The sequence below is a fragment of the Cololabis saira genome, chromosome 18 (genome assembly GCF_033807715.1).
Source record: "Cololabis saira isolate AMF1-May2022 chromosome 18, fColSai1.1, whole genome shotgun sequence".
Lineage (NCBI taxonomy): Eukaryota > Metazoa > Chordata > Actinopteri > Beloniformes > Belonidae > Cololabis > Cololabis saira.
In genome coordinates this window covers 26,578,890-26,606,744 of record NC_084604.1, presented here as the reverse complement: position 1 = coordinate 26,606,744, position 27,855 = coordinate 26,578,890, and the positions used below count along the sequence as shown (strand labels likewise).

At 39.2% G+C, this 27,855-nt stretch overlaps 1 protein-coding gene across 1 annotated transcript; it reads right to left on the bottom strand.

The window, feature by feature from the left end:
- Positions 1–469: 469 nt before the first annotated feature.
- snx17 (sorting nexin 17) lies at positions 470–27,220 on the bottom strand. Its single transcript, XM_061747125.1, has 15 exons — positions 26,538–27,220; positions 20,460–20,534; positions 18,529–18,646; positions 17,095–17,159; positions 15,470–15,580; positions 14,367–14,457; positions 11,808–11,895; positions 7,667–7,736; positions 7,047–7,139; positions 6,622–6,825; positions 3,841–3,969; positions 3,401–3,478; positions 3,196–3,270; positions 2,583–2,624; positions 470–2,475 (listed from the first exon to the last, which is right to left on the bottom strand). The coding sequence occupies exons 1-15, from the start codon at positions 26,595–26,597 to the stop codon at positions 2,356–2,358; spliced, it is 1,419 nt and encodes a 472-aa protein (XP_061603109.1). The 5' UTR covers positions 26,598–27,220; the 3' UTR covers positions 470–2,355.
- Positions 27,221–27,855: the final 635 nt, after the last annotated feature.

The window sequence follows — 27,855 nt, the reverse complement described above, 5'->3', positions numbered from 1 at the left end:
ATCCCGATAACGATAAAAAAAATACCAATTCAACTCCACCTTTTCAACTATAAATCTATCTCGCTCTCAGATCTGCCATGTTTGTTACACAAAAACGTAATCAACAGGAATTTATCCTTTTTCTTTCAGGCTCATTTCCTTCCTTTCCTCCTGCTCTCTCCTTCCTTCCTCTTTTCTCCCTTCCTTCTCTCCTTTCCTTCCTTCCTTCTTCCCTTCCTCCTTTCTACCTTCCTTCCTTCACATACGTTGTGCGTGGATTTAACACAGAACCATAAATCAGCTTTACACAAAAACGTCAACGGGAATGTATTTTTACCGCGAGATGACAAATTCTTACCGTGGGGAATTCTTTTGACGGTTTATCGTGAACGGTAAAATATCACCCATTCCTAGTAACAACACTGTAAGAGTAATAGAATAGAATAGCTGGACAAAAGTGACTGAAGTGGGACCATTAACAAGCACATGATCACTGAATTTCAGAGTTTATTTCAGCATCATAAACAAAGCAGACGATCCGACCACTAAAAATCAAAATGAAAATTAGTGGAATGAATCAAGTCAGTACAATATTTATGAAATTTGACATTTACTTCAAAAATGATGCTGATGAGAATCTGCACTTGAGTCAAGGTGTAATTTGGCACCTACACATCTACTAACACCCAGGATCTCGCAGCACTGTGTACTTGGTATTGATGGGAATAAACGTGGTAGTGTCCACATCAGTCTCTAACATAGAAGCAAATGAACTAAGAACCACAGCAGTGAAAGAACAGGTCATATAAGTTGAGAACATTGTAGTCGTGGCTACAAGTGAGTTTAAAGCAGTTGATAGGTTGGCACTGATTTACATTTACAGTAGAAGCTTCAAAAAGCATCAAACAGAGGCTATTTAAAATAGGTCAGGCTAACAGCAATACAATGGAATTACATGTTTTCTAAAACAGGATATGTTGATATTGTTGCCTACACTCCATGAATTTTGTTCACTCCAGCAATCGTGATCACATTGGCCACTTCAAAAGCACCTTTTCTAAATAAATCCTCTGAGATGATTGGCACAATGTACAAACAAATTACAAGGAACCGCAGCCCCCCAAAGAACGACCCCCAAAACACCGTCGCTTTCCCACAAAGAACATGACAAAGAAAATTAGATGACAAATTTGTAAACACTTTCCATTTGAACTAAAAAGTCCCCTCAATATTATGTAAACATGATAAATGTTGGTCCTCTTAAACTTTGTTCCATACAGCTTAGATTACATTTGATCTATTTGATTACAATAAGCTATGATGATAAACATATTAGTAAATGTTCAGAAATGCTTAATTGCATGTACAGAATATAAAAAGTGACATTATCATAATTTTGTTTATTTTGTGCAAAATGCTGTAGTAAACTATAATTTGGCATTAATGAGAAACTTAAAAATATGTTTAAAAAAAAAAAAAAAATCATAGATGAATCTACAAAGCCCCCTGGGGAAAGAAAAAAGTCTTCATGCAACATTTTAAGTCGTGCTCGATCTTCCACTCAAACATTCATCTCATTTCTACCTGTAATACTGTGCAAAATGATGGGTTCAGCAAGTGCAAGCAGCTCAAACCAAATCAGCCTTTCATCAAGTTCTGCAACTTAAAAAAAAAAAAAAAAAAAAAAAACTGGATGATGCAAATGTTTAGTTTCAACCCAGGCTAGATGGCAAGATTACTCCATGAGGAAAAAAAGAAAAGAAAAATAAAGTTAAGGCACCAGACCACTTCTGAAAGCAGATCGAGTGATACCTCCTCTGACATGACTTCAAAACATCACTGAAGACTAACTTGGCACATGAGTAACATGATAAAAAGAACATTATAAAAACATGTTTTGGTACTTAGCCAAACCAGACACTGATCATCTACAAGCGGTGGCTCTGAATGATCTAAAATTGTGAGAGAAAATCTGAACGCATTTGCTGGAATTCACTGGATTGTTCCGAGCTCTTCTTATCCCCGTTACATCACTAGTGACAGGTCGAACTAAACATTTGGCTCTCTGGTTGGAGATGAACATGCAGCCGCTCAAGGAAGAATCCAGGCTTTCTTCATGTAGCTCAATAAAATAGGAACAAAGTTTAAAACATGATGATTGCAGCTAAAGTACAAATCGACATGAGCCGTCAAATGTCTAAAAGAACAGAAGGACACAGTCAAAGATTACTCGGGAGCTTAAGGCAGCAATTTCTCCAGGAAGAAGCTACAATATTGCAGAAGTGGAAGCCTGGGGAGGACCGCTCGGCTCGGCTCAGCTCAGCTAGTAATTTATGTTAACAGTTGAATAAAAGGGGTGCAAGGTGAATCGCGTTGTTACAGGTCGTCGTCCCCGATTCCCTCGAAAGCGTAGTTGCCGTGGAAATCGTTGCCGCTGATATCGTTCGCCGAGTTGGAAGCGCTGATCCCTCTCAGAGACACCGAGTTCAGCTTGGTCTAAATGGAATAATCGATGGTGTCGTTAACAGAGAAGGATCATCTTACCCCATCGGTTTGTTCTGTGATGGATTTTTGAACACAAAGTAAAAGGAAAATCTACTCACTGAGAGTTTGACAACTTGTTCACGGTTTGGGTCAGGTGAGTCCTGCAACCAAAACAAAGGGCAAAAAACAGTCAAACTTGCCCCACTCCTGAAATCTGCAGCAAAAGTGATGTTTAACAGTCAAATTACCTCCTATTTTAAATTAATATACAGTATGGTGTAGGTTTGCAATCATGAGAATACGCTACAGATGCCAAGTATAACACTATAATTAAAAGATTTACTACTTCGTGAGTTTTTGTAATTCAGAAGAGTGGGCAAATAAAAGGTGCAGAAGTGAAAGATGCTGGCTGCTCAGTTTCTGTTCTCATAAACCTCAGTCGACTGTGTGAAAATAATTCAACACCACTTTGAATGCCAAGGCTGCAAGGAAATGCTGGATAGATTTATCATCTTTCACAAAGGACAATACTAAAGGAGACACAAATGGAGGCATTCACGCTGCGTTTCCATTTAGAGGAATTGATCAGCTCTGATGGCGGTTCCCACTCAAATGCTTTCAGGTCATTTCAACCCAGTTGAATATTTTCCGAAGCAAAAATTATTTGCAAGACAAGAGGCAAGTCAATTGCAAAGGGAGGATGAAAATGTGGCCTGCCATCTCATTTCTCACCAGTAGGGGGGGAGATTTCACAGCTTGCTGACTGTCAGACCGGTGGATGGACCCGTTGTGTCGCTTCCTCAGCATCTGCAATGTGACGGAAGACGAAAAACAAAACAATTTCATTAGTATTACTATATTTTTTGATTAAAACTTAAAAACTGTCAAATAAAACAGAGTAAATTCCCAAACATTAAACAACGTGGTAAACACAAACCTTTTTGATGCTGCCACCTGACTTCTTTACCATTAATTCATCCACCATAGACTGAAGGCAGATGCTCATCATGATAGCCTGAAATCACAAACACAGATCTTCTGCATGGGTACAGCTGTAGTTACACACTTTTAAAAATGCATGACTGTCACCGTAATGAAGGCAATTGCAGCAACTAATTAACATGCCCGACTAATTGCTGGCTGTCTCATTTAGATTTTTAATGACCTCAATAATGAGTCACGACAATTTATTTATGAGGTAAACAGATGAGTAAAGGGGTTTAGAACAAAAAAATAAAGAATTTAAGATTCACAATGTAAAGAGACACTCTAAATCTGTAATTTATGTATAACCCCCCCCCCCAAAAAAAAAGCACCAAAATAAGAGCGATCTGCTTTCATTGTGACTCCAGGCCGAGTTGGTCTGTGGCCTCTTACCTGCTGGCTGGTGATGGTGACCCACTGGAGCCGATCCTTGCTCATCAGATACTCGAAGGCAAGCTCCAGCTTGACCTCACATTTGGCAGAACTGCAGGGATTGTTTGTACCGTTGGATATTGGGACTTGCTGCAATGTCAGACAAAAGATAAAGAAAGAAATGCTTTATAACTTGTCCGCCTGTAGCAGGATATTCTAACGCATTATTGTTCAAATTCACTCCACATGGAGTCAATTTCATGGTAATATTTCTTTCTTCCACCGAACAATGACTGGACGAAGCATGTTTTAACAGAAAACATTCATATATTGGAGCTTTTCTGCACAAAACAGTAAAAAGGATAAACGATTCATGTACGAATGATTCAAAAATAGAATTGTTCGGTCAGACTGGCCCTTAGTTTGTTTGGAGAAGTAAAAAAACATCGTACCAACTGGTGGTGGTCTGGGACTGCTTCTAAAATTGGCAGAAGTGGACTGTAAATTCTTCTGTCCAAACCCCAAACAATCAGCAAAACAATTGGAAAGAAACTTTAGTGTTCCAACAAGTAAAATGAGTCCAAACACGCATAGCAGCTGGTTGTGGAAGAGATAAAGCAAACAATAATCAAGCCCGACTTCTCCCCTCTCAAACAATATGCCAGCTGTAATAAAAGGCCGGGTCCTTGCAGGAAAACAAAGAGGCCAAATAGATTTCTACCCCGAAAACTGTTGGTCGAGGTGCAACTTCCTGAGGCCCTTTCCACCGGTTTATGTGTAGATGTTTTTCATATGTACATCTATGTATTTTTACCTACGATTTTACGATATCCAAAACAAGCAAAACATTTTTTTTTAATTTTGAACAAAAAGAGAAGATCAAAAGATTTGAATAAAAGTCTCATTTACTTGTTTTACTCCTTTAGGATTCAAGTTAAATGCATTTTCTAATGTTTCTGCGAGTGCATTTTTTTTTTTAAGTTAAGAGAATTTTCTAATTTCCTGAAAAGCATTCAAGGTGCATTCTTGGGCAGAAGATAAATTCATCTTCTACATGAGACTGGGGGACGATCTAAGCAGCTGGATCAATTTTTCTATCCTGCATCGGCTCTCCTTCGGCTCCATTCTTGAGCCACTGCGACAAAAAAATTACGGGCGGCTAAATCTTAAGTCGACACATTCCATCAGATTAACGTGGACGCAAGAAATAATTACACAGAGACAGAATTTTAAATGCATTCAAAAATGTGTTAAGCTCTGAGACACAAACGGCTCCCTTTTTTCCCCCCATTTGTAGAAGCTGGAAGGTCATTTCCTTTGAGCCTGAAACGAACTGTACCTCCCCGAGCTAAACCACACACAAAGATAACATTCAAGTGAAATACAGGCAAAACAAAGATCTAATACACACACAACACACACACACTGTTTATAAGTGTTCTTCCGGATGTAATTTGAGATGCAGCTATGAGGGGGGTTGCAGTGCTGCACTAAATGAGATGCTTTGAATATTTTGTTAGACAGGAAAGGCCTCATTAAAATGACTGACCTCTGAGAGCGAGCTCGGGAATTAATCACTCGGGTGGGCAGCGCTGGCGCTCACTCTGGAATCAGGCATGCCAAGATGCATTTCAATTTGTGTTACTATGCGTCTAGAACTCTGTGCAAATTGACTTTTGGAGAATCATAAAATTTATGACAATGACTAAGCTGCTCAAGCATTAATCCATCACAAATGCGGGCTGGTTTGACCATCCAAGTTTAAATAAAGACTTGATGGCAACTATTCATCTTTGAAATGACAGCTGAAATGATGTGGGCACAACTTAGTGCTTTTCTGAACACAAATTATTCAGGGTTTTTTTTTTTGGTTTATTTGTTTTCTGAGGCAATTTTGAGTGTAGTATGACATCTGACAATACATTTATACTCGATTTCTGTCAAGGAGGGTCCAAATGGAAGCTGTGACCAGTGGAGATGGCTGTGAACGAGAAGAGTACTGGCTCTTGATCCAAAGCAACCAGTCAAACATGGCTGCTAATCAAAGTGGAATACTTCACTGCTGCTCTGAAGGATATGAAAGCATCAAAGCTATGATATGATATCGGACAGGACGGACTGAAGTCTAAAAACATATTCCTGATTGACAGTTTTAGTCATATGGTCTCACTTTGGTTCCTGCATTCCGCTAGAACAGAGGACCATCAGCTGGGAAGATATCAAACATCTGGTGATGACTGCGTCAATAAAATGCCAGACGCCGACTCCTAAAGGTTTGAAATATTGACTAAAACGATACCGTTTGACAATCTATGCATATAATTGACAGTTGTTGACACTGACATTTGTTGAAATGGCAAACAAATACTCATCATGCCAAATTACATGTGGAGTGAGATGTGGCGCTTCTATGTAAGATCCATTGTTATATTTTGAGTGGAAGACATCCAAAAAATTGGCCTGAAGTGCACATGGAGAAGGAAGCACTGAAACTTTGTGGGACTGGATTATTTCCTTGCTAACCGTTTCAGAAATGTTGAATCAATACGACTTATCCTTGTGTTTGGGTAATCGATGGTTCTGTGGAGGTCAGTGCATTTAGTCAGAAGTTTAGAACGTTTAAGTAGTGATGCAGTAGTGAGGGGAGTTCTCTAAACAAGCTGTCAAAGAAGAGCAGGAGCTCTTGTAGGCACCTCCATTTCTCCTGGTGAAGATTATTTCAGCACTTCAGAGCTAAAAAAAAAAAAGCTAATTCATCCACCGTCACCGTCTTGCACACAAAGGCACACTTCTCTCACTTACAGAAGACGTGACTCGCCAGCACCTCATGCGCGTGACTTTGAAGCTCCCCTCCTTCATCTGCTCATTGGGCAGCTTGACGTGGAAATTGAGCTCGTTGTTGCCAGCACTGACGATGACCTGGCAACCCTTTTCAGGGAAGTCGGTCACGCACGGGTCAAACTTGATGTAGCCGTAATATTTCAGAGTCTGACCTAGATGGATGAACTAGACACAAAGCACATGCAAACAATTTTTCAGATGCATCTCTTTTAAAAAAAAGAAAACAATAAAACCCTGCAGAAAAACTGGGTAAACTGTATGACAGGATGCAGCACAGGCACCATTTTCTATAGACTGTAGATTTATTCCTGGACAAAGAAAATGGAACTGGATTCAAGGGAGACACTGTAGCAGCAGAATCATCCAGAAAAGGTGTGCCTGCTTACCTCTTTCTTGGAGCCTTTCTCCTGCAGTGACTTAAGCTGCCGGTGCTGGTCTTTGCTGACGAGGATCCATCCTCGCTCAATGTCAGACACTGTCTGGTGAAGCAAAAAAGAGAGGGTCAAGTTCATCTTTCTGCACAGATGAACACAATTTTGAAAGTCCCTCACTTGGTGGGAAAGGTGATTAAAAAAAAAAAAGGGCAGGTCAGTTAATTACAGAGAGGCATGCAGACATGCTAGCAGACCTTTTTACTTCACAGGCAACCCTCAGCACTTTCAGATCCTAATCCAATTTGCAGAAAACTGATTAATTCAACAGACCAGGTATTGCGGCAAAGGAAACCTGCTATTATTAGGATCAAAGGAGGAACATTGAGATAAGGAGGATTCAAGGTGTTGCAAAGTCAAAACAAGCCGATTCAATATCAGATAATGGGGGATGCAGGAAATGAACAGAAGTTACTGACGGGCCAAGAAAGAAGAAGTTAGGTATTTAATTTCTGCCCATACAAATGAGGCTTGCAACTGTTAAAACATAAGCCATTCAATATGTCAGCAATCAAGTGTTATGGGAGCATGTCTAAAAAGAAATCTGTTTATTAGACTGGATCTGTCATTCTTACCTGTGCGTAAAGCAGATTCAAGCCAACTCTGTTCTCCATTACATCACTATCATATGACAAGTCCCAGTAACTGTTGGGAAGAAACACAAAAAACAAAACACAATCAGTCTCAAGGACGTTGAATCTTGACTGGGGCTGCAACGATTCCTCGAGTAACTCCACTACAAAAAAAATCATCGAGGAATTTCCTCTGCCTCGAAGCCTCGTTCCTCGCAGGAAACGAAAGTAATAAGAGGAAGAGACAGAAGATGTCGAAGGTGTGGGATCATTTTAAATTAAAAATGAAAGTCCTGGTCCACGTTGTGTAAGACTCTTGTTCCAAGTCCCGGTGCACACCCAACATTTCTCTTTAAACGTGTTGGTTCTGAATGTGAAGTTGCACAGTTTAAAAGGCAGTGTTTATTTTGTTTTTGAGTGGGAAACAATTTAATTTATTTTTATTTATTTTATGTCTCAGGAAAAGTTAAGTTTAAAGTAATTGTATTGGTTTTTATTGGAGAATTTAAAAAACGGTTTACTAGTTTGCATAATATGTAAATGTAATATGCAAATAAATGTCAATTATTCTTATAAAAATAAAAAAAGGTTGTTTTTATTAAGTGATATGTCTTCTTTTCTATTGTATATTTATAAATGGGATTTAATTAAGCAAAAGTACGTTTTATCCGATTAATCGATTGAATATTCGATAGAATAATAGATTACCAAAATATTCTATAGCTGCAGACCCAACTCTTAAACTAAAATCAACACAATAACACGGCGGCGGCCGGCGGCGGCCATCATCATCATCATCATCATCATCATCATCATCATCATCGCTACCTCATACGATCAGATACGATTTAGGAAGAACAGGAGATAAGGTAACAATTGGGATTATTATTCTGAAATTTTATTCTGCTGACTAAGAACAGCTCATTATGTATGGTCCAGTAAAAAGGTAGGCCTGTCCCTGAATAGGAGCTTCACCTCAATGATGGGAATCATCTTTGGTGTAGCTGGAAGGTAAGCAAATTCTTTAATAAAACAACAACAAACATATAGACGCCTCATTGAAACAGAAGACTTTAGAAACTAGTTTATATGGGCCAAAATGTATTGGATATATATATAAAAGCTCTTTAGCCTCTAGAAACCAAAACAAAACTGACGAACAGGGTTTACTGAGTTGATAGACGGCATCGTCATTTTGAATGATTTATCAACGTCTGGCTGTTGGTGTGAATATTTCAGAGAAACTTGAAAAGCAGAAGTTAGCAGTGAGCCATTTTTGTTTTTTAAATCTACTTTTGCGCTTCAACAAAATCCTCATGCTGTTCTATTTAGCTATTTAAAATATGTTACAAAAGATAGAGCCCCTTTCAGAACAAAAGAAAGGAGGAAAAAGGGAAGTAGAAAGAGTTTGTAGCATTAGTTTTGTTTTTCGATTTTTCCACATCAAGATTAACTAACTGTCCTGCAGACTCTGCTGACACATAATCTTTGATATGAATGTTCCCTATACTTAGAAAAAAAGTAATTGTGGATTCCTCTCAAAAATAATGAAAAGTATAGCAATTCACATTTTGTGGATTCAGACCAATGTCTGCCATTTGTTCATTTAAAGACAAATGAGCTTTTTGATCCACTTCGACCTCATCCCTCCTCGTAATCTCATACAGTTGGGGGTCTGTTTTTCCTCCTCCTCAACTTGTTCGTTCTTTCCCCGCTCCCCTTCGCTGTGAAACTAGGTCAGCAGTACGGAGACTTTACTTGAGGGAGAAAAAGTAAACATCCTGTGTACCTCTAAAGTCAGCAGGAGGCAGGCTGACGAAACAGACGCACGAGGAAGTCTTGTGCTGTCGAATGAAGCGGACAGGGAATCTCTGAAATCTGCTTCCATAGTGTATGTTTCTAACATGTGATGCTTGATGGCACTTTTAATCATTTATACGATTCATATATATATATATATATATATATATATATATATATATATATATATATATATATATATATATATATATATATATATATATATGCTAAAATATATTAAACCAGATTTTTTTCAAAATGTAAATTTAAAGACATCAAGACCCAATTATGACAATAACCGTAGATGTTATAATGTACACAAAGCAATGTGGGGAATTTAGAAATAAAAAATGTCATCTAAAACATTGAGCATTCTTATTCATCAGATTTTAACCTCTAATCCTCTAATAAGACTTTTTTTTTTTTTTAAATATCACAATATGCCTAACAGGATTTAGCCTGAGTAAAGAACTGATTAACTTTACAAAATGTACCAGCTCCTATCGTTTCCATTTAATGTCAAATTAGAGATATTAGGCTGTCAGTAGACAGGATGGTTGAGTACATTTTGGTAACCTGAGGACTAACTTACAACTAAATAAAAGATGGGCTGTTCAGTATACAATTTAGGTCAAATTGGGGCTGCAGTCCAAAATTATTGGATTCCCATATAAAAAAAAAAAAAAAAAAAAAAGAAGATTGAACTATATATTTAACTATATCCAAAAACAAAGTAGTACATGTTAAATACAAAGCAGAAAAACTATCTGCATCTACCAGCAGTTACATTTAATCTGCAGCCCAGCACGAGTCTGTGGCCACTCAGTCGTCTCCACAGCAGATTCATCACGTGTGTTTTGTTAGAGTATAAAAAAAACTCAGGCTGCTAAAAGTTTACATCATGCGTTCCAAATTTCACTCTTTTTACCATAAAAATGTGCACTACGTATTATTATTATTTTTTTTTTTTTTTACCTTGTCTGCACACATATTAAATGGTTGATACCATGCTGACAATGACCCCCCCCCCCTCCAGAACTAAGTATCCTTGTTAAATTTATTTATTAAATGTTGAATGTGCAGTGTCTACAGTGTTATTAAAACCGTGAGGCGGGGAGTACCGGGCCACGTGGGACAATGTCCCCTACGCCCCCGATCCCCCGCCCCTTCGCCTACGTGCGTATGAATCGTGTAGGGGGCGCCGGAGGGGGAGCGGAGGCCGAAGCTAGGAGGCTGGGCCAGTAAAGCCGGCCCTGGAAAGGCGCCCACGCTCCTCCGCTGGCCATCCAAGTTGACGGGGGCCGGCCCTCCAAGCCGGGCCAGGGCCCCACCGTACCTCCATGGGAGAGACCTCCTGAGAATGACTCCACCGTGCCCGCCCGCCCGCTTTGCGATACATAAGGCAGTGAGAACCAGGTGTATCCGGTTAGATTCCATTTGAATATCTCCCAAGTGACCTAATATACATATTGTGGGGCCCACTGGGATTCTGTAGTTGATCCATGTGGATAAATCCTCACAAATCTCCGTACCGGTGTACAGAACCATAGAGCATGCATATAATTATCATGGGTGTTCTCTGTGCACTGTGAGCAAATGTTAGAGTTGACAAAGCCCATCTGGAACATCCTTTGTCCTGTATAATGTATTCTATGAAGAACTTTGTACTGTATAAGTTGTAAGTTTGGGTTCTTAGTCATAGTGAAAGTGTAAACATATTTGTGACCAAGAAATCTGGTCGGTGTTAAGAGAGATCTGCCTCCCATTTTGATATCGGAAGAGATACTGAATTATCTATTTTGGACACTAACCTGTAAAGTTTTGATAACAACTTTAGAGTGCTTAGGTTCAATAATTCTATTATCCTGGCGGGAAGTTGCAGGTCCAATTGGTTAAGTTTATATTTTTTATTTATTATGGCCTTAAGTTGTTGGTATTCTAAAAATGTATTACTGCTAATTACATATTGAACAGTAAGTGTATTAAAAAGGTACAAACTGTCCTCCTATGATTACATGCTGTAGATACCGTATTCCTTGGTCTCTCCATTGAGCAAAGTTTACCATCTTTTTATCATTTTTCAGGATATCTGGGTTGTTCCATATGGGTGTACGGTTACATGGGAAAAAGTGAAATTTTAGCTACTTTAAGGAATTCCCACCAGGCTACGTATTATTAAAGTATGCAATTTGGAACAACAGGATCGATTTGCATCACTATATAATCTCCAACTTCTCTTTGATTAAAGCCAAACACTAAACAGAGCCACGGCAAAGAAAGCAGGAAAGTCTTACTTCTGTACAGGATTTTATAAAGAATGTGGTGGATGAGAGGCGGCGGGTACCTTTTCCGTAAGATTATGTGAAACTCAGAGCTCCGCAAGCTGGTAATGGATACGTAGGGCAGCTCAAACTCCTGCAGTTTCCGCACAACTAAGAGGGAAAACAGAAAATGCCAACAATAAAGGACAATGACGGTAATGGAAAGACAGCTTCTGGAGATACCCCAGCAGGGAAAAGGCTTGTGAGTATTCAAATCTTAAGAGGTTCCATCATTTGCAGCCCCTAGGAGAATCTCAGGTGTCAACTCTTGTTGTGGTTACACATTTAACCATAAATTTGGTCAACACCTGGGCAGCACTTTGGCTTAACCTGCTAGGTCAGCAAAAGCATGTTTACTTTGTTCATGGGAGGAGAAGTTTGTACGGGAAACAAATGTTGGTTACCGTGATGTTGGATGCGCCTGCTGGAAAACTGAATATTTAAATGACGTGAAAACCTTTTAAGCAATAAAGCAAAATAGAAGGATGCAATCTTCCAAAGTAAATGTGAGTATAAACACTGGTTTCCATGGAGACCTTCAGGAACACTGCAGCCTGTCAGCCTTCTGAATTTTTCTAGCCATCTTGTTATATCGGTCTCCCCGTCATCGGTGGTGTGTGAGCCAGCATACTGCTCATATTCAACTCATCTCCCCTCTCTTTTGTACCACGCAGATCTTCAGACTGAAACCATGGAATGAAAAATATGCCTGCAATGTTTGAAGACTGCTCAAAGGTCACCAGGCTTTTTCTTTTTGCCTTGATATAGATGTAGTTTTCATTTGTTACCAAATATTCACAAATCAAGTGCACATTTTCAGCAACTTCATGTACTGAGGAAGTCATAAATGACACCAAACCCGCTCAGATACACCGCAGCTCTGCTGAAGAGGGGTCAGCTTTTAAAACTCAACCAGCTAACAATCAAGCTGTGTCGTAGCGGTATTATGGGAAATCAGAAAAAAAAAAACATCTGTTATTTACTAGGGGTGTAACAATATATCGTGCCACGAAATTTCGCGATACAAAAATGTCTAGTAACGCGCATCCGACCGCGACCGCAGCCGGACCGCGGCCGGACCGCGCGGACCAAAATCTTCCTCCGCTCATAAGAAACTAGTCCCGTTTTGCAGTCCCGTTTTGAGGTCTGAACCTTTACTTATGTAAGTCTGGTGTAGAGTTAAGCCTTACCTTATTAAATTAAACCTTTTTGGGGTCGTGAGTAGGATAAACACGGAGACAACTTCTTCTAAGTTCCAGTGTACTTCAATGTCCGCTCAACAGCGTAGGATTTTAGAACATCAACACAGCACCTAGTGCTGTATCACTCCGCCCAATCTAAAACTGACTAATCACTACAGATAAACTGACTAGTGTCATTATAGTCCCTGATTTACAGAATATAAAGAATATATTTATAAAATAATGAACCCTGAATTAACAAAATAACCTTCTTAACAAAAATAAATCTCCTCTTACACTTATAAGGTGAGCATGAATCAATCTTTTTTATGATGTAAAATTGTATGTATTTATTTACTTGTATTTATTTATTTAATTTTAGTTGTTAAATTTCTGGAAAAGAAAAAAGTCAAATCATACATGAGAGAAAGTATTCAGTTTGTGGCAAAATATTTGTACTTGTATGAAACTGAAGATGCATAATGTAAACCTGACATTTACTTTTAGTTCAGTTTGTGAAAAATGGTTGGCCTGTCTTTGTCTTTAAAACTTAAACAGTTATAAAGCATTACAAACTGTAACAATAGGGCAAATGCATAGCATTGTTTTGTATTTTGTGTCTTTCAAATAAAAGACCATTTCTTCATGACTACCTCAGTCAAGGTTGTTAAAAAAATACTGCTATAATATCGTATCGTATCGTTATCGTGACCTCAATATCGTGTATCGTACCGTATCGTGAGATTAGTGTATCGTTACACCCCTATTATTTACATTCCCTAGCAAGAGTCGGTAGAAACTCCATGCTAAAAGCTTGAAGCTACACCTCAAAGTTTTAGCAGAAATCCATTTAAAAGTGGTACTCAGCAGAAGTTGAAGAATTTAATCTTGTTTCAACCTGTTTTCTGTTTGTCAGAACTATTTCTTCTTCACGGTCTGTGTGTTTTAATAATAGTCATTGACTGACTTGATAAAGAATGAAAACATGAACTGTTTTTTCTTCCAAACAGTTCAGTGTTCTGGACATTTAATGTTGGTTGGTTATCTGACACTTTCAGTTGAAACTAAAAAGACACCGAGGGAGAATGTCCCGAGGTTTATGGGAAACACAAATAAATGATTACCTTAATCAGTGGTAGCGATTAGTGTTAATGAATTACTAACCTTATTGATATTTGGAACAAATGATACTGAAATTACTTATTGGCACAACAATAATAACTCCCTGCTGTAATTGATCGGTTATGACTCCTTACTTTAATTGTTTCACCCATCTTTGTTCACCAATATTTAACATGTTCAAAACATTGAATTCAAGTCATTATACTTTGCAGTATTATGGAAAAAAAGGCATCAGTAATTGTTTTTCCATTTGGTGCAACTGTATGACTTTGAACTTACATGTTAGATTTCCATCCACACCTTCACGGACCAAGAAAAGACTGAAATATCCAACAAGTTCATCTGGGAGGTCAAGCTTTGTTGCAACAGCCTTCGTAAAAATATAAAAAGAGTGAGAATTGAGCTTTACAGCAAAAAGAACAATCCAGAGTTAAATAAACTGTAAGGATATTATTACTTTCATTTTAACGTCTGTAATTAAACTGTTTGGAAACCCAGATCCTGCAAGTATGAATACAACTGTTGACGTTTTGTAAGACAAAGCTAAAAACACTGGGAAGCAGAAAAATAACACACTGCTTTAAGACCTGCTGATGTGAGCAGAGGTCAAGTGTGGTTAAACTTTCACGAAAGGCCACAAGATGCCAAGATTGACAAAGGACATTATGATGAAATACCAGCATGTTTACTGTTGTGCTATTTTAGAGCTACTGTGTGTTTTTATGGTCAGGGAAGTGAAGAGGCGGCGCAGATCCACTAAAGAAAAACCTAAGTCACGATCCTGTTCTGATCCGGACTGGGAAAAAGTTCAGTTGAACGTATGTGTTTAATTCATCCACACATTTCATGTTTTTGTGTTTTATCATGGATGCTTAGGTTTAATCGTGCCGAGTCGGTTTCAATTCATGTCAGCTTGTTGTGTGCTCTTGGTTCAGGTAGATCCAAGCAGCACAGACTTCATTAAGTCCTTCAGGTTTTACTTTGTCTAGAAAGATTTATATAAATAAACACAGCTCAATGTGATTTATGTTCTGTGGCGGATTACATTTCACGAGGGAGTCTACAGCAATATTGCTTGCCTGAAGCAAGTCATCTGTCAGATCTTTTATGAAGAGTGGAGCTCAAAGGCCTCCGGTTATGGAGACAAATACTGCTGAGGTAGATAACTAACTGAGGGAAAACTGATGATGTCAGATGATGTTCAGTCTATCAGGAGATCTACCTCATCTTTGGAGTCAATCTGCACTACATACCCATGTGTAAACAGACACTTCTAATTATCTTTCGTGATATAAATTTCATTACAAATATTAACCAAAGGCAGAGTTTTGAAACTGGAATTAAAGCATGTTCTCGGTGACAGAGTGCAGCCAGGCACTTACATCGAGAACATCCTCAGTCTGGTCTGAGGTAAGAATGTTGACCGTGACCTTCTGGCCGTTGGAGAGGCTGATGTCTAAAGCCACTTCTTCTGTGGGAATTTGCTGGGTCTCCTGTGGGAACAACACAAAACAAAAGAGGCTTCGATTCAGCTCGACTGTTTTCATTCCTATCATTCAGCAGCCAAACCACACCAAGCCCAATGAGCGGAAGTGATGTGGGCGGGTCAAAGTCCGTGTCAAGTTTTAGCCCAGTTAAAAAAAAACAACACAAAGGAAACAAGAAAAACAGTTTCACTTTTCATAAAAGAAGTTTATATCTTAATGCAAGGGGGGGGAAAGGAGGTCAAGAGTTACAGTTATTCAAAAAGGCCTGAGACATCACAAGAGAATGATGAAGTTCAGTAACTGAAGCTAATTGCATTTTTAGCCACCTTTTAAAAGTACAAACTTGTGATTCGCATTAAGACAGTTCTTTCCACATTCAAGCTCCAAAGGCAGATCATTTTCTTTTTATAAAAGCTTATTGTCAAACTTGCAACCCTTTCTAAGATGACTAATAGCTAGTGCAAATGCATCCCGTCAATTCTTATACATCTCTCAGCTCACATGGAAATATACAACGTGCATTTATCCCATCTTTCCACTTATACAATTGTTTTTCTTTCAGTCCATCTTTTATCTCAAACGATGGAGCAAAAGTACACATATATCAATAACCAATAAGGAAGGAAAATAACCTACGGTAAGATTCCAAATCCAATGAAAATGTGAAACTTGTAGTAGCTTCTGAGCATATAATAAGAAACTAGAAATGTTGATGTGGATACCTCCTGCTTCTCCTGCCTCCAGGCAGTCTTTCATCTCCTGGTTAAATCATCTCTCATCCTCTGTGTTCCCTCAGTGGGGGTTCTTGAGAGACAAGGCGCTCCTCTTAAAGGGCATATGAAATGTCTACAGTGGGTGGTAAGCCATATCCTTTTCTGCACCTGCAGTGCTTGCTGAATTTTTGAGGATGTGCACAAAATGCCAACTATAACGTGCTGCAAAGAGAGAAGAGGAGGGCAGACTGGCTGCGAGGTGGCAACAGACAGCTGAATCTATCCCTGGGGGTGATTTATAGGCCTTCTGGCATCGCAGGTCCCACCCCGTGTGACTGACCAATCAACCTTTCAACCTGAAACAAAGTCTTTGACACACAATCTATTTTAAAAAGAGGTTTTGCTGCTGGGCAACAAGCTTTTTGGCAGACCTCACTGTGAATGAATCATCAAGAAGGCTCACCCTTCTTTTTAATGACATAATGGTTCGAAATGTTCCAGCTTGAGCACTCAATTGAATGACGCTGAGACATTTGCCCAGATGTTGCTTCAGCTTCATGTTCAGTGTCATCATACTGCAGTTGGCAGGCTACTTACAAGTTGACATGACAATAAGTCAGGACAAGAATAGAGCTCTCATAAACTGTGACAAACCATAAGAGAACTGCCCCTTTGCCACAATCCAAAAAGTAATTACTAGTGAGGCAAAAAAGAAGTGCCTCAGCACTTCACTCCTACAAGTCATCCTTGCCTCCTCGCCAGCCTGTTGGGGATGGTAATGAAGGTAAGAAGAAAATAAACACCAACCTGCTGTGCTTTCCTTAAGAAGCTGTTGAACAACTCGCTGCTTCCGAGCAAAGGATGCTGACGAACTGTAAAACAAGTATTAAAGACCAATGAGAGACACATAAAAGGAATGCCATGTCGAAATATCTCTCAGTGAGAGTCCTGCAGAGATACGCTGGGTGTGGAAGTGATAACTCAGCAGTTAGTTGTCGTTTTCTTGAGGTCATTTTAGCTGGAGTTCCTTCCCCATTTCCTCTCTAGTCACAAGTCCTTTTATGCAGTCGAATTTAGTGCTCGTTAAACAGGTTACACCTTTTAAGTCTTGTTAAGCAGTTTTCTGGGACAGGTTCAGTTACCAGATCCCCCACAATGGAGTTCTCAGATTTGGCAAATACAGGAAAACATGAACAGCTTTGTTTGGTTTGTTACAAGCTCATATGACTAATATACGGGCTGCGAGTGCCAGCCTGTAAACTATTGTTGTTTTACTGTACAAATTAGTCTGACCATCTGACGGCACTTGACCCATCTATGTCAGAACAGATTGTGTTTGTGGCACTTGGTTTTCCATACACATGTAAAAAGCCGTGACGTAACCGAGCGAACTTGTGGCCAAGAACACCCCGTGTGCGTATGCTCCCAGACTATGAGCAAATACATACTCGAACAACGCTTCCTTGTTCTGCTGCAACTGCCAGAGCTGAAGAGGATTGAAACAAACGCTGCACGTTGCTGCCAGTTCCAGTTTGTCATCCGTGTGTGCAGCAAGTTCACCCCTTAACCAGGTTACAGAATTTGGACAAGATGCCAAAATGTGATATTTCAAATGGGGACCCAAGTTCTTAACAAGATGCAAGACTTGAAAAAGAAACCTTTCCATCCTTTTTTTTTTTTTTTTCCAAGCCACAGGGTATGTTTACCAAAATAAAAAGAACCAGATTTCTTCCTCTTAGTATAAACACCACAAACACAAATTCTTGTTTACAGTCAGCAGTCGGTTTTATTTCAGCAAGTAAATCAAGTAAAGCTTTGAATAGTATCTCATCAAAATAAAATTCAAAAGTCATGAAACTTTTGAAATCCACACCAGGTATGAGATACAGAGTCTGGGTTTTTTTTTTCCCTCCATCTTTACATCTCTGTCAAATGAACGTGTGTATCAGTGTCCCAGATCTGTCTGTGCTCAGAGCATCAGTTCACTTATCTTTAAGGGGCATGAAAGGACTATTATGGCTGGACCCGACAGACAAAAGGCCAACTCATGCAAGAGATTGCTATTTAAAATAAGTTTGTGCTTAAAAGATACACATTTTCAAAGCATATTAGATTTTATTTCGCCTATTGGAGCTTACCGAGTTAAAATAGGGCAAAACAGGTTGGAAGCATTACCTACAGCTGGGCTTTCACTTCAACCAGAAACGGGATAAAGAAGTCCATTCAGTATGAGTAACTCACCGGCCTGCATGTATTTCTCAAGCTGTTCTCGTCTCTGCTCCACCTCAGCGGGGGTCAAGGTGAAGATCTTCTTTGGGGGGAAAGCAGGCACCACGTTGCTGCCATATTCTTTCTTTATCTGTTAGTGGAAACCATAATTAGAAAGGTTCAAAAGAGTGGTTGCAGGATTTACAGTGACTATAAGCTAAACTGCTCTGCTTTTCACAATGAACAGAAACCACCTGAGAGGACGTTGGCCAAATTCATGTTTTAATAGAAAGACATTTGAATCAATACCGACTTTAGTACAGACTGTCAGTGTCTTCAGTGAAGGAGCAGTGGTACAGTCAGGCTGTATGAGATGAATCACAGGTTTATTTTAAGCCCCGTTTCAACGATGATCTGGTGAAGTTTCCGTGCATACCACACACACACACGCACGTACACACATCTGGAACCTTGAAGGTCTAGTCATTCCAAGTTTACTTTGTGTTCCAGCCTCCGAACTCATTTCTTTCCATTTTCTATCTGAGCCGTTGCTTTGAACTGTGGAAGTCTTAAAAACTATGACCTCACAAATCCAGCATCATACATGAAAACAGATTGGATTTTAAGCTTGACGTCACATCAGTCAAAGGCTGTACACTGCACTCAGAGGATTTCACTGGTGCCCCCCCCCCCCCCCCTTGCTCTATAAAAAAAAAAAAAAACAACCACCCAGGGCCTGCACGTATGGCATGCTGAAGGCAGACTTTAGTGAGTGCTTGAAGAAGAGAAGTGATTTTCACCCCAAGAGTCTGACCTTTGGTATTTTCACTTCAGTTTGGCAGAGGTAGCACTGGTCACACATACAAATTTGCAGACATAGCTGCAAACACCAAGCATAAATATGAGCTCATGCAGGTTCTTTTTAGTAAAATTTCCCCCTTTTTTACCGCTTCCTTTAAACAGTCTGAATCTAGACGAGGTGTAGCTCTTTAGTAAATATCTCTATGACAGAAGACAAGGTTTGTTTCCGGATTTTTCCCAACATTTACTGAGCAAAGTGTTTGTTTCATAATCACTTGAGTGTTTTGGGGTCATGCATGCATCACAGGGAGCCCTTCAGGATTGATGCTTAAAGATCTGAATAGATCGCGCACGCGCGCACACATACACACGCGCGCACGCACACACACACACAGTTGCCAGGCAACAGCAACTGTCAGACTGGATGGTACAGACTTGAGGATAAAGAAGTTTGCTTATGTCTTAATTTGTATAAACAGAAGACTGGATGCCTCCTTAAGGTTGTTTTGTATCCCGCGGCAAACATTTCAAAGCACAATGTGCTCACAGATAAAGAGCGAATAACCTGATCAGTCATTTGCAAGTGTAGCAAAATTTGTTGCCAATAGATAATGTATAAGAAGCATTTTCTTGCATGTTAATTTTCCAACCACTGCAATGCAGAAAACAAGCACAATGCTGACTACTCAATTTGTTCAATAACAAGTCTAAGACAAAATAGCTCTGGGTCTGTGTAAAGCTCCACTGAGGCGGAAAGAACACATACACTCAGCACCAGGCAATTCAACACTTTCCAACAACTTTTCTTTTTCAGATTAAGTTCCTTTCCCCAGCAGGTGAAGTACAACCCTGGCCAAGAACATTCCTTCCATGTCAAACACCCCGCTCCAAGCTTCTCTGTAACTCTGCTATTTTACAGGCAATAGTTTTGTAGTAAGGAGAATTATAAAAAAAAAAAAAAAAAAAGAAGAAAAGAAAAGGAAAGGAAAGGCCCTTTGAGCCATAATGGCCATGATTCAAAGTGATGGGAGGCTGCCGTATCAACGATACGGGTCAGACTCATGAAAGGTCACGTCGTCTCCTCTCAGAATTCAGAGTGCCTCGTACAGACCTGTGCTTTCGACTGAACTGAGTTGAATATATTATGTTGCCTGAAGCCTCACCTGTTCATGGAGGCCGAGAAGTTGACTGTAGCGTACCCGACAGTGCAGCACACCGTTGACGTGGATGTTGTAGGCCTGTAGGTAAGAGAGAGCACAAAATAAATATAATCAGACTGCATATCAGATGTTTATAAACTCATATGGCGAAGAAGCTTAAACATGTAATAGACCTAAAAACACAACATAAAAACTAGGGGTGTAACGGTACATGTATTTGTATTGAACCGTTCGGTATGGCGTGTTCGGTTCAGAACGGAGGCGTACCGAACAAGTTTGCACACGGACATATTAAGTAGAGGACCGCACGTTGTGGAGCAGAGCGCTGCTGCAGCTGCAGCAGGCAGTTGCGCTCACACCGAGAAACAACAAGCAACAGTTGTAGCCGACCAAATCCGCTCCGACCCGGTGTGTCTGTGATCAGCGCTGACAGACTGCAGCTTCGCCTGAATTATGGTTCTGCGTTAAATTGACGGCGTAGGGTCGCGGTGCGGTGTGCGTCGTTGCGTACCCTACGCCGTCGGTTCTGCGTTGGTGTGACGCGGAACCATAAATCAGCCAATCAGTGAGAAATGGCTCGCTGGGTTGATGTTGATCTGCGACAAAGAGCATCAAACTCACTCTTATCTACGCGGAAATAACGCTAAAATATAAAGAAGGCGTCCCAAAGTGTGATCTATGGTGAAATAGGAAAATTAAGATGTGTACGCTATATGTGTAGGCTGTTCCCTTCAGTTCTGCACCGCAGGTTGAAACCCCGCCCCGCTGCAGGCACTGACGCTTTCAGCGTGAACGCAATAAAAGTAAATTATTTATAAATGTTATTTAATCTGAGCAACAACTTTAAACTGTTCAGTGTTGCAACTGTTCAATTTTGCACATCAGGGAGATATTTTTTTTAAGTCTGAGCCAATGTTATTTTGTGTGTGTGTAATAAACAACTAGCACGTTTATATTTTGCATTTTGTTTTCTTACTGTACCGAAAATGAACTGAACCGTGACCTCCAAACCGAGGTACGTACCGAACCGAGATTTTTGTGTACCGTTACACCCCTAATAAAAACACATATTACAAAATCACAAACTTCTTCTAATGCTTTTGCACTGGCCAACACAGAAATAAAATCACAACTCCTTGACATCCTGCACCTTGAGTTTCACAACCAATTTCCCCCACAACTCTGAACACCTTAAATGGTGTTCACCTTATGACATCTCACTCTGTTTCAATTAATTTGACCAACTACGTTATGAGTGAACTGCATTCAATCATATCTAACTAGTTTACAAAGGGGAAAACAGATCATGCTGCACATTTCTACTCGCATCACTTTCTCCCTGCTCTCAGCAGATGTCACAAGAAAAATTATCACTTATGACATGTTAAACCCTCTCCCTGAGAAATTAACAGGAGCCATCTCTGGGTGCTTGTCCAGAAAACCACTACGAGGAATTGGCAACCAAACAAAAGCTTTTGTTTATGTCTAGAGCCTGCTGCAGAAAGCAAATCGATTTTTTTGTCGTCACTAAATCATAACAGCAAGATTTTGTCCAAATGCTATATCACTCAAAACACTTAAACGATAACCTTGATGTCTAGATACGCCTCACTTTTAAATTTAGATACCAATTAGTCACTGACAATACTTGCTCATTTACTTTCTAAGGAATATAATCTCCTCTGGGAGCTGCAGTTAAGTATTGTCCATCTCAATTAAAGCAACATTACAGAGTTAAAACAACCACAGCTCTACTTAATAGTATGGTTACGGTAACTGTATCCACGCAATCACTTCAGTGAGAAGACATTAAGTGTCATCAGTTTTAAAAACAGCAATTTACTCTAACTCAGGCTGGCTTTCCAAAGTACTAACATTAATTGTACTACTCCTGAAACACATATTTTCATCTATTCACATGGTTTTGGTTCTTGATTAAAGTTTACACTCCTTACAATCGAACAGACCTCGAGTTGTTTTACCTCAAGAATGTTCCTTTAATATTTATAGTCAACATGGTGGCTCACCTGGCAAAACAACAGGAGTTGTGAGAACTTTTGACTACAACAATGAATTTCCATTTTTGCTTCTAGTTGTTTTTGCAAAACTCTCCACTGACCAATGAGATGACAGCAAAAAGAAAATGAGAAAAAAAAGGGCAAATTTCTAGATGGAGAGTGGATGGCTGAAAGATGAGTGTGGGCAGTGTCAAGGCAGGAAGGAAGAACGAGTGAGTGGAAAAATATATCCCCCTGTTTTCGTAACGCAGTTCAGGTCTGCGACAGTTCAAGGGCCACATGTGTTTCCTTGCACAGACTGACATAGAACAACTCACTAAGTAAATAAATAAATAAAGCTACAACCTTTGATGTATATCTCCCTCAGGTCAAACATATTTTAGCTTGGTAATCATCCAGCTGGGATTGAAATGTCATTCCAAACAAGTTTCACCAGTTTTTTGCAACTGAGACAGTGTCAATGTGCAGGTGTTTACTTCCTTTCATGTGCCAGATAAAAATCAGTTTATCACTTTTACGTTACACGCTAAAGACTCTATCTCTCAAATCTATTTGATCCTGTGTTTACACATTTAGCTCAATGCTTGTGGAAGCTATTACTGGCATGAGTAATAACTAGACTCTTTCTAGATCTATGAGGCAAATGCAAACTACAAGTCAAAACGTAGTTCTCATCCGGAGTCACCATCCTTTACAACAAACACCCATGTGTGTCACTAGTTTACACCCTCAAAAACATTATGAGTAATCCTGTAAAAGTCATGCAAGACAGAGATAAAAAGGTACATCCACCAGAAAACAGGAAGTGTGAAGAAGGATTGGTCAATGCCAGAATAGGAATACTGACACAAAATAAATAAATGCACCCCTTGTTTTTCTAAAATGCCCTCTGCAAGCCCTGCAGTTTCTGTGGCCAACTGGTTCCAATGTGCGCAGCCTTTCTCTGAGTATTAGAGTCGAGCGAAGCTCTTTCCTACGGGCTGGTTACAGGAAGGTCACAATGACAGTTGCAGGACTGCCAGCTGAAAGAGCAAAAACCGCTGCTAAAATTCCCACAGCAAGGCAAGCTTTAAACGGCTCCTGCTAGAGAGAAGTCAAGGATGTCACCCAAAGCGCTGAATTTATAAATGTACTGAATAGTGTTTGGAGAAGAACAATATGAGGAGGAAATTACAGATACTAACAAAATAGCATTTCTAAATTGCTGAAATAGTGCAATATAAACATATCCAGAACAGTTTGTGTTCTTTTTATGCCCTTTTCAGTCCATTTCCTCATTACTTCAAAACTAATGAAGCAGAAAAGGTCTGGAGTTGATATCAAGTATTGAGTTTGCATTTGGCAGTTATTTGACCAGAACTGCCAGCATAAACTCTGAGGAGATCTCAATGCAAGTGAAGTAGGCCATCATTTACTTAACTATGCAAATCTATAAAAAGGATCACAAAACTTTAGGTGAGACTAAAATCAACAGTTTAGTAAATTCTGAAAAACAAAAAGAACTTGTGAGCTCAATAACATCAAAAGGATAATCAAGGAATAGTTTCCATGGTGTAAAGCACTGGTAACACTATGGTAATCAGATTTGTTGAACAGATGAAACCAAGAAAAACTAGTATCAGAATGAAGTGAAGTGAAAAGTCTGGAGAAGGAAAAGAACGACATGATCCAAAACATACAACACCATGTGTAATACACAGTTGAGGTTGTGTTATGGTATGGGCAGTTATTGATGTCACTGGAACAGGCTCACTGGTGTCTATTGCTGATGTGACAACTGATGGAAGCAGCAAAGTGAATACTAAAGTGCGTGGAGCAATACTCTCTGATCACATTCAGCCAAATGCTCCGACATTGACTGGACGGAGCTCAACACTGCAGATGGATAATGAGCCAGAACATACACAGACTACAGAGCAGCTCAACACCTTTTGAACACAAAGAAATTGAATATTCTTCATCGCCCAAGTGAGTTGCTTGGTTTCAAGCTGACAGAGCATGCTTCTGAGTTACTGCAGACAAAAGGGAAGGAAGAAAAGCCTTCAAACAAGCAGCAAGCTTGGAAAAGCCTCATCAGGGAGACCTTGGAATCTGGTGATGTCTATGGACTCCAGGCTTCAGGCAGTTACTGACAGCAGAGGGTTTTCATGCAAGTATTAAATATGTTACTACTTACAATTATGGCACGCTGTCTGAATATGTTTTAATAGCTTAAAAATGAAAGTACTTTGCTTATATTGGCTGTAATTTCCAACTGGTAAATTCTTTTTTTTTTTGTGCAAATCCGACACTTCTTGATTGATTCTTGTGTCAAATCCATTTTGGCAGCCCATGAAATACTTCTGGACCAACAAGCACCTCTTTAGAAAAATATTCGGTATTCTTTATTTTTAGCAAGCATTTAGCAAAATTACAGATGTAGTCCATACATGGTACTTATCATGTTACTTAATAAGTGAACTTATAATTAGAATTATAGTCTCCAGAATAATTCCATCCAGTCATATGTAATGAATGTATTATTCAATACTACCTGGCAGAAATTAGTACATTAAAAACTGCTCTTTCGTGGATTGCCAGGAAAACCTGTAAAACTTCCACAAGAGCTTAAAATTGTTTCAATTTGTAATCCTTTACTGTACTTCATCTTAAACAAGCTTAATAATGAATATACTTAGAGCACAACTTTGCTTGGTGTCAGGAAGAACTGACAATTCATCAAACCAAAGTTGAAGGATAGAGAAGTTAGGAAGCAGACAGAAATTAGATTTTATATATATATATATATATATATATATATATATATATGCATGCAGTTGATTTTTCTTTAAACAACAAGGACTATTGCAATTCCACCTCGGCAAAGCCTAAAGCTTAGTAAGGACTCAAACTGACCCAAACCTTTACAACAAAAGAGTCTCTGTAAGGGGCTGCACCAGTCTACAGTTTATCCTGGTGACATGAACAGTCAACACCAAAATACTGTACTCCATAAGTCCAATAACAGAGCAGCATTTTAAGGGCATAACATTATGTTGTGATGGTGTATGGTGATTATAACCAGACTCATATTAAAACACAAATAAAGAAAACAGGGTGTGTTTGGAGGAAGTTGAGCAAAAGCCATTTCAGTCATTAAGCCACAAGGAACTCAACTTACACTGATTGTAATTCCTCAAAAACAACAACGTCTTCATATGAACCACTGATACACGTCAGTATTTTGTCTATAACGCAGGGGCGTCAATTCAGTATGGCAGGGTATGGCAGCCGCCACACCTTGGCTTCAAGGGAAAATGTAAATGTTTGTTTTTTTAATACATTTATGGAATTACTCTGTGTCTATTTGTATTGATTATTCTATTACTTAATACATATAGAATAACTACAAATGCAAATCAGAACAACATGATCGATTTCACTAGTTATTATACACTGCAAAAACTGAAAATCTTAACAAGAATATTTATCTTATTTCTAGTTAAAATGTCTAATTTTTAGTCAAAAAAAATCTCATTTCATTTAAGACAAGACTCAAAAACAACCATTTTCACCTGTTTCAAGTAGATTTTCACTTAAAATAAGTGGAAAAATCTGCCAGTGGAACAATATTTTTTTGCTTGTAATGAGAAGATAAATCTTGTCCCACTGGCAGATTTTTCTACTTATTTCAAGTGAAAATTTACTTGAAACAGGTGAACATGATGACTCTTGTTTTAAGTGTAATGAGATTTTTTTGACTAAAAATTAGACATTTTAACTCGAAATAAGACAAATATTCCTTTTTTTTTTAGTTTTTGCAGTGAGCGAGACTGCATTTGAAAAAGTTCCAATTTTCTTGACCACACAGATAAGCTACATAGACTTCTGTGATGAGTATTTGCTGGATGTGTTGATTGATACTCTAGTTAAGTTCTGTGACTCGTAACCTTGCCATACCTTAGCTTCCACTGAATTGACGCCACTGCTATAACGTGAAATAAAAGCCTACAGTAAAACTGAAACTCGTGCTGCAGAAGCGAACAATGACACAAATGAACATAAAGGCGGTTTTCATGCTCACCACGTAGGTTGAACCGTTTTCTCCCGAGCGGACCTCCGTTTCTGGTATGGAGAAATGCATGTTATCTGCTCACACGGATCCTGGAGTGCGTGTAGGAGGTGATGGAGAAGGAGACACCAGTTTCCCCCACAAAGTCCACTGCAGTGTCTGCGGAGGGAGAGGAGGCGGCGGTGCCACGAAAGTCCGACTAAAAGCTCTGCTAAAACACGACACAGTTTGTGTCCGTGCCCAGTTTCGCACTGAACTTATCCCACGTCAGTGTTCAACTTTTCTCTCTGCTGTTCCTGCAGCAGCCATGTTGCAAGTGTTAAAAAAGCAGTTACACCTTTTCGCCCAACATGCGTACTTCGATTAAAACAGAAGGAAAAAAACAACAAAAAACAAAAACTTAAAACCACCTACTGCCGAGAAGCAAGTTTTAAAGTAATTCAATTCAGTCACACCACCAGGTGAAGTTTCGGGATAAAAAGGTGCAGCTGGTTCCTACAATCCTCACAGCGTCGCATGACCGATGAAGAACCTTGTGAAAAATGTGTGAAGGGGGACAATTGTACTTGCTTTGATTTTTTTTTTTTTTTTTTTTTTCAGTCTACGCAGAGAAAGAGACTACGCATTGGTTAAACGGAATAAATATCGTCGAAAGTGTAGATGTGTCATAACAGCCGAGCCGCTCTGTGCTCGCGTCTCTACTGCTGGCCCTTCAAGCAGCATTGCAACAATCCTCCTGGGCGAAACCACTGCAGCCTCCCGGCGGGGGTGCCTGCTCTTCACGCCTACAAAATACATTATCACCCACTCACTACCTACGTGAGGTAGTTGTCTAATATTTAAATATATTAAGTATGTATATGATTCAAATATACCAGAGGCAACACATGCCCCTATTGTTTAAATCCTGCGGAATGATTTCATGGGATTACCCCCCTAATTTGAGACGACCCGAAGTGACAGTTAAAGCGCAATTAAAATTCATAACTATACACATTTTTTAGATTTGCACTTGTTTTTTTCCTTTATATGTAGATAATTTGAAGGCTGTTATATCTGATTTGATTAATATAATTATTCTCATGGGTAAATATCATATTCACTGCTGTAAGTGGAGAAATGGTAAACCCTCCTTTGATTGGTTTTTAAATTATTTTAAATTGTTCTTTTTGTCCCTCAAAAAAATTGATTCCAGCAAAATGGCTAAAAAGATTTGTGACGACATATCTTGTTTTTTGCTTTTGTGATTCATGCCTCAGACCTTGCTCCTATTTTGTTATGGTTTTTGTTTTGCCTGAATTTGAAAATATATGCAAATGTTTTTACTTGC

What these genes read in the sequence shown, in the direction of transcription:
- snx17 (XM_061747125.1), bottom strand. Translation starts at nt 26,597, where the DNA reads ATGCATTTCTCCATACCAGAAACGGAGGTCCGCTCGGGAGAAAACGGT. An exon ending in TTCTCGGCCTCCATGAACAG is followed by an intron (nt 18,647 to 20,459) that starts GTGAGGCTTCAG and finishes TTCCACTAACAG; the next exon opens with ATAAAGAAAGAATATGGCAG. An exon ending in TCACCATCACCAGCCAGCAG is followed by an intron (nt 3,479 to 3,840) that starts GTAAGAGGCCAC and finishes TTGTGATTTCAG; the next exon opens with GCTATCATGATGAGCATCTG.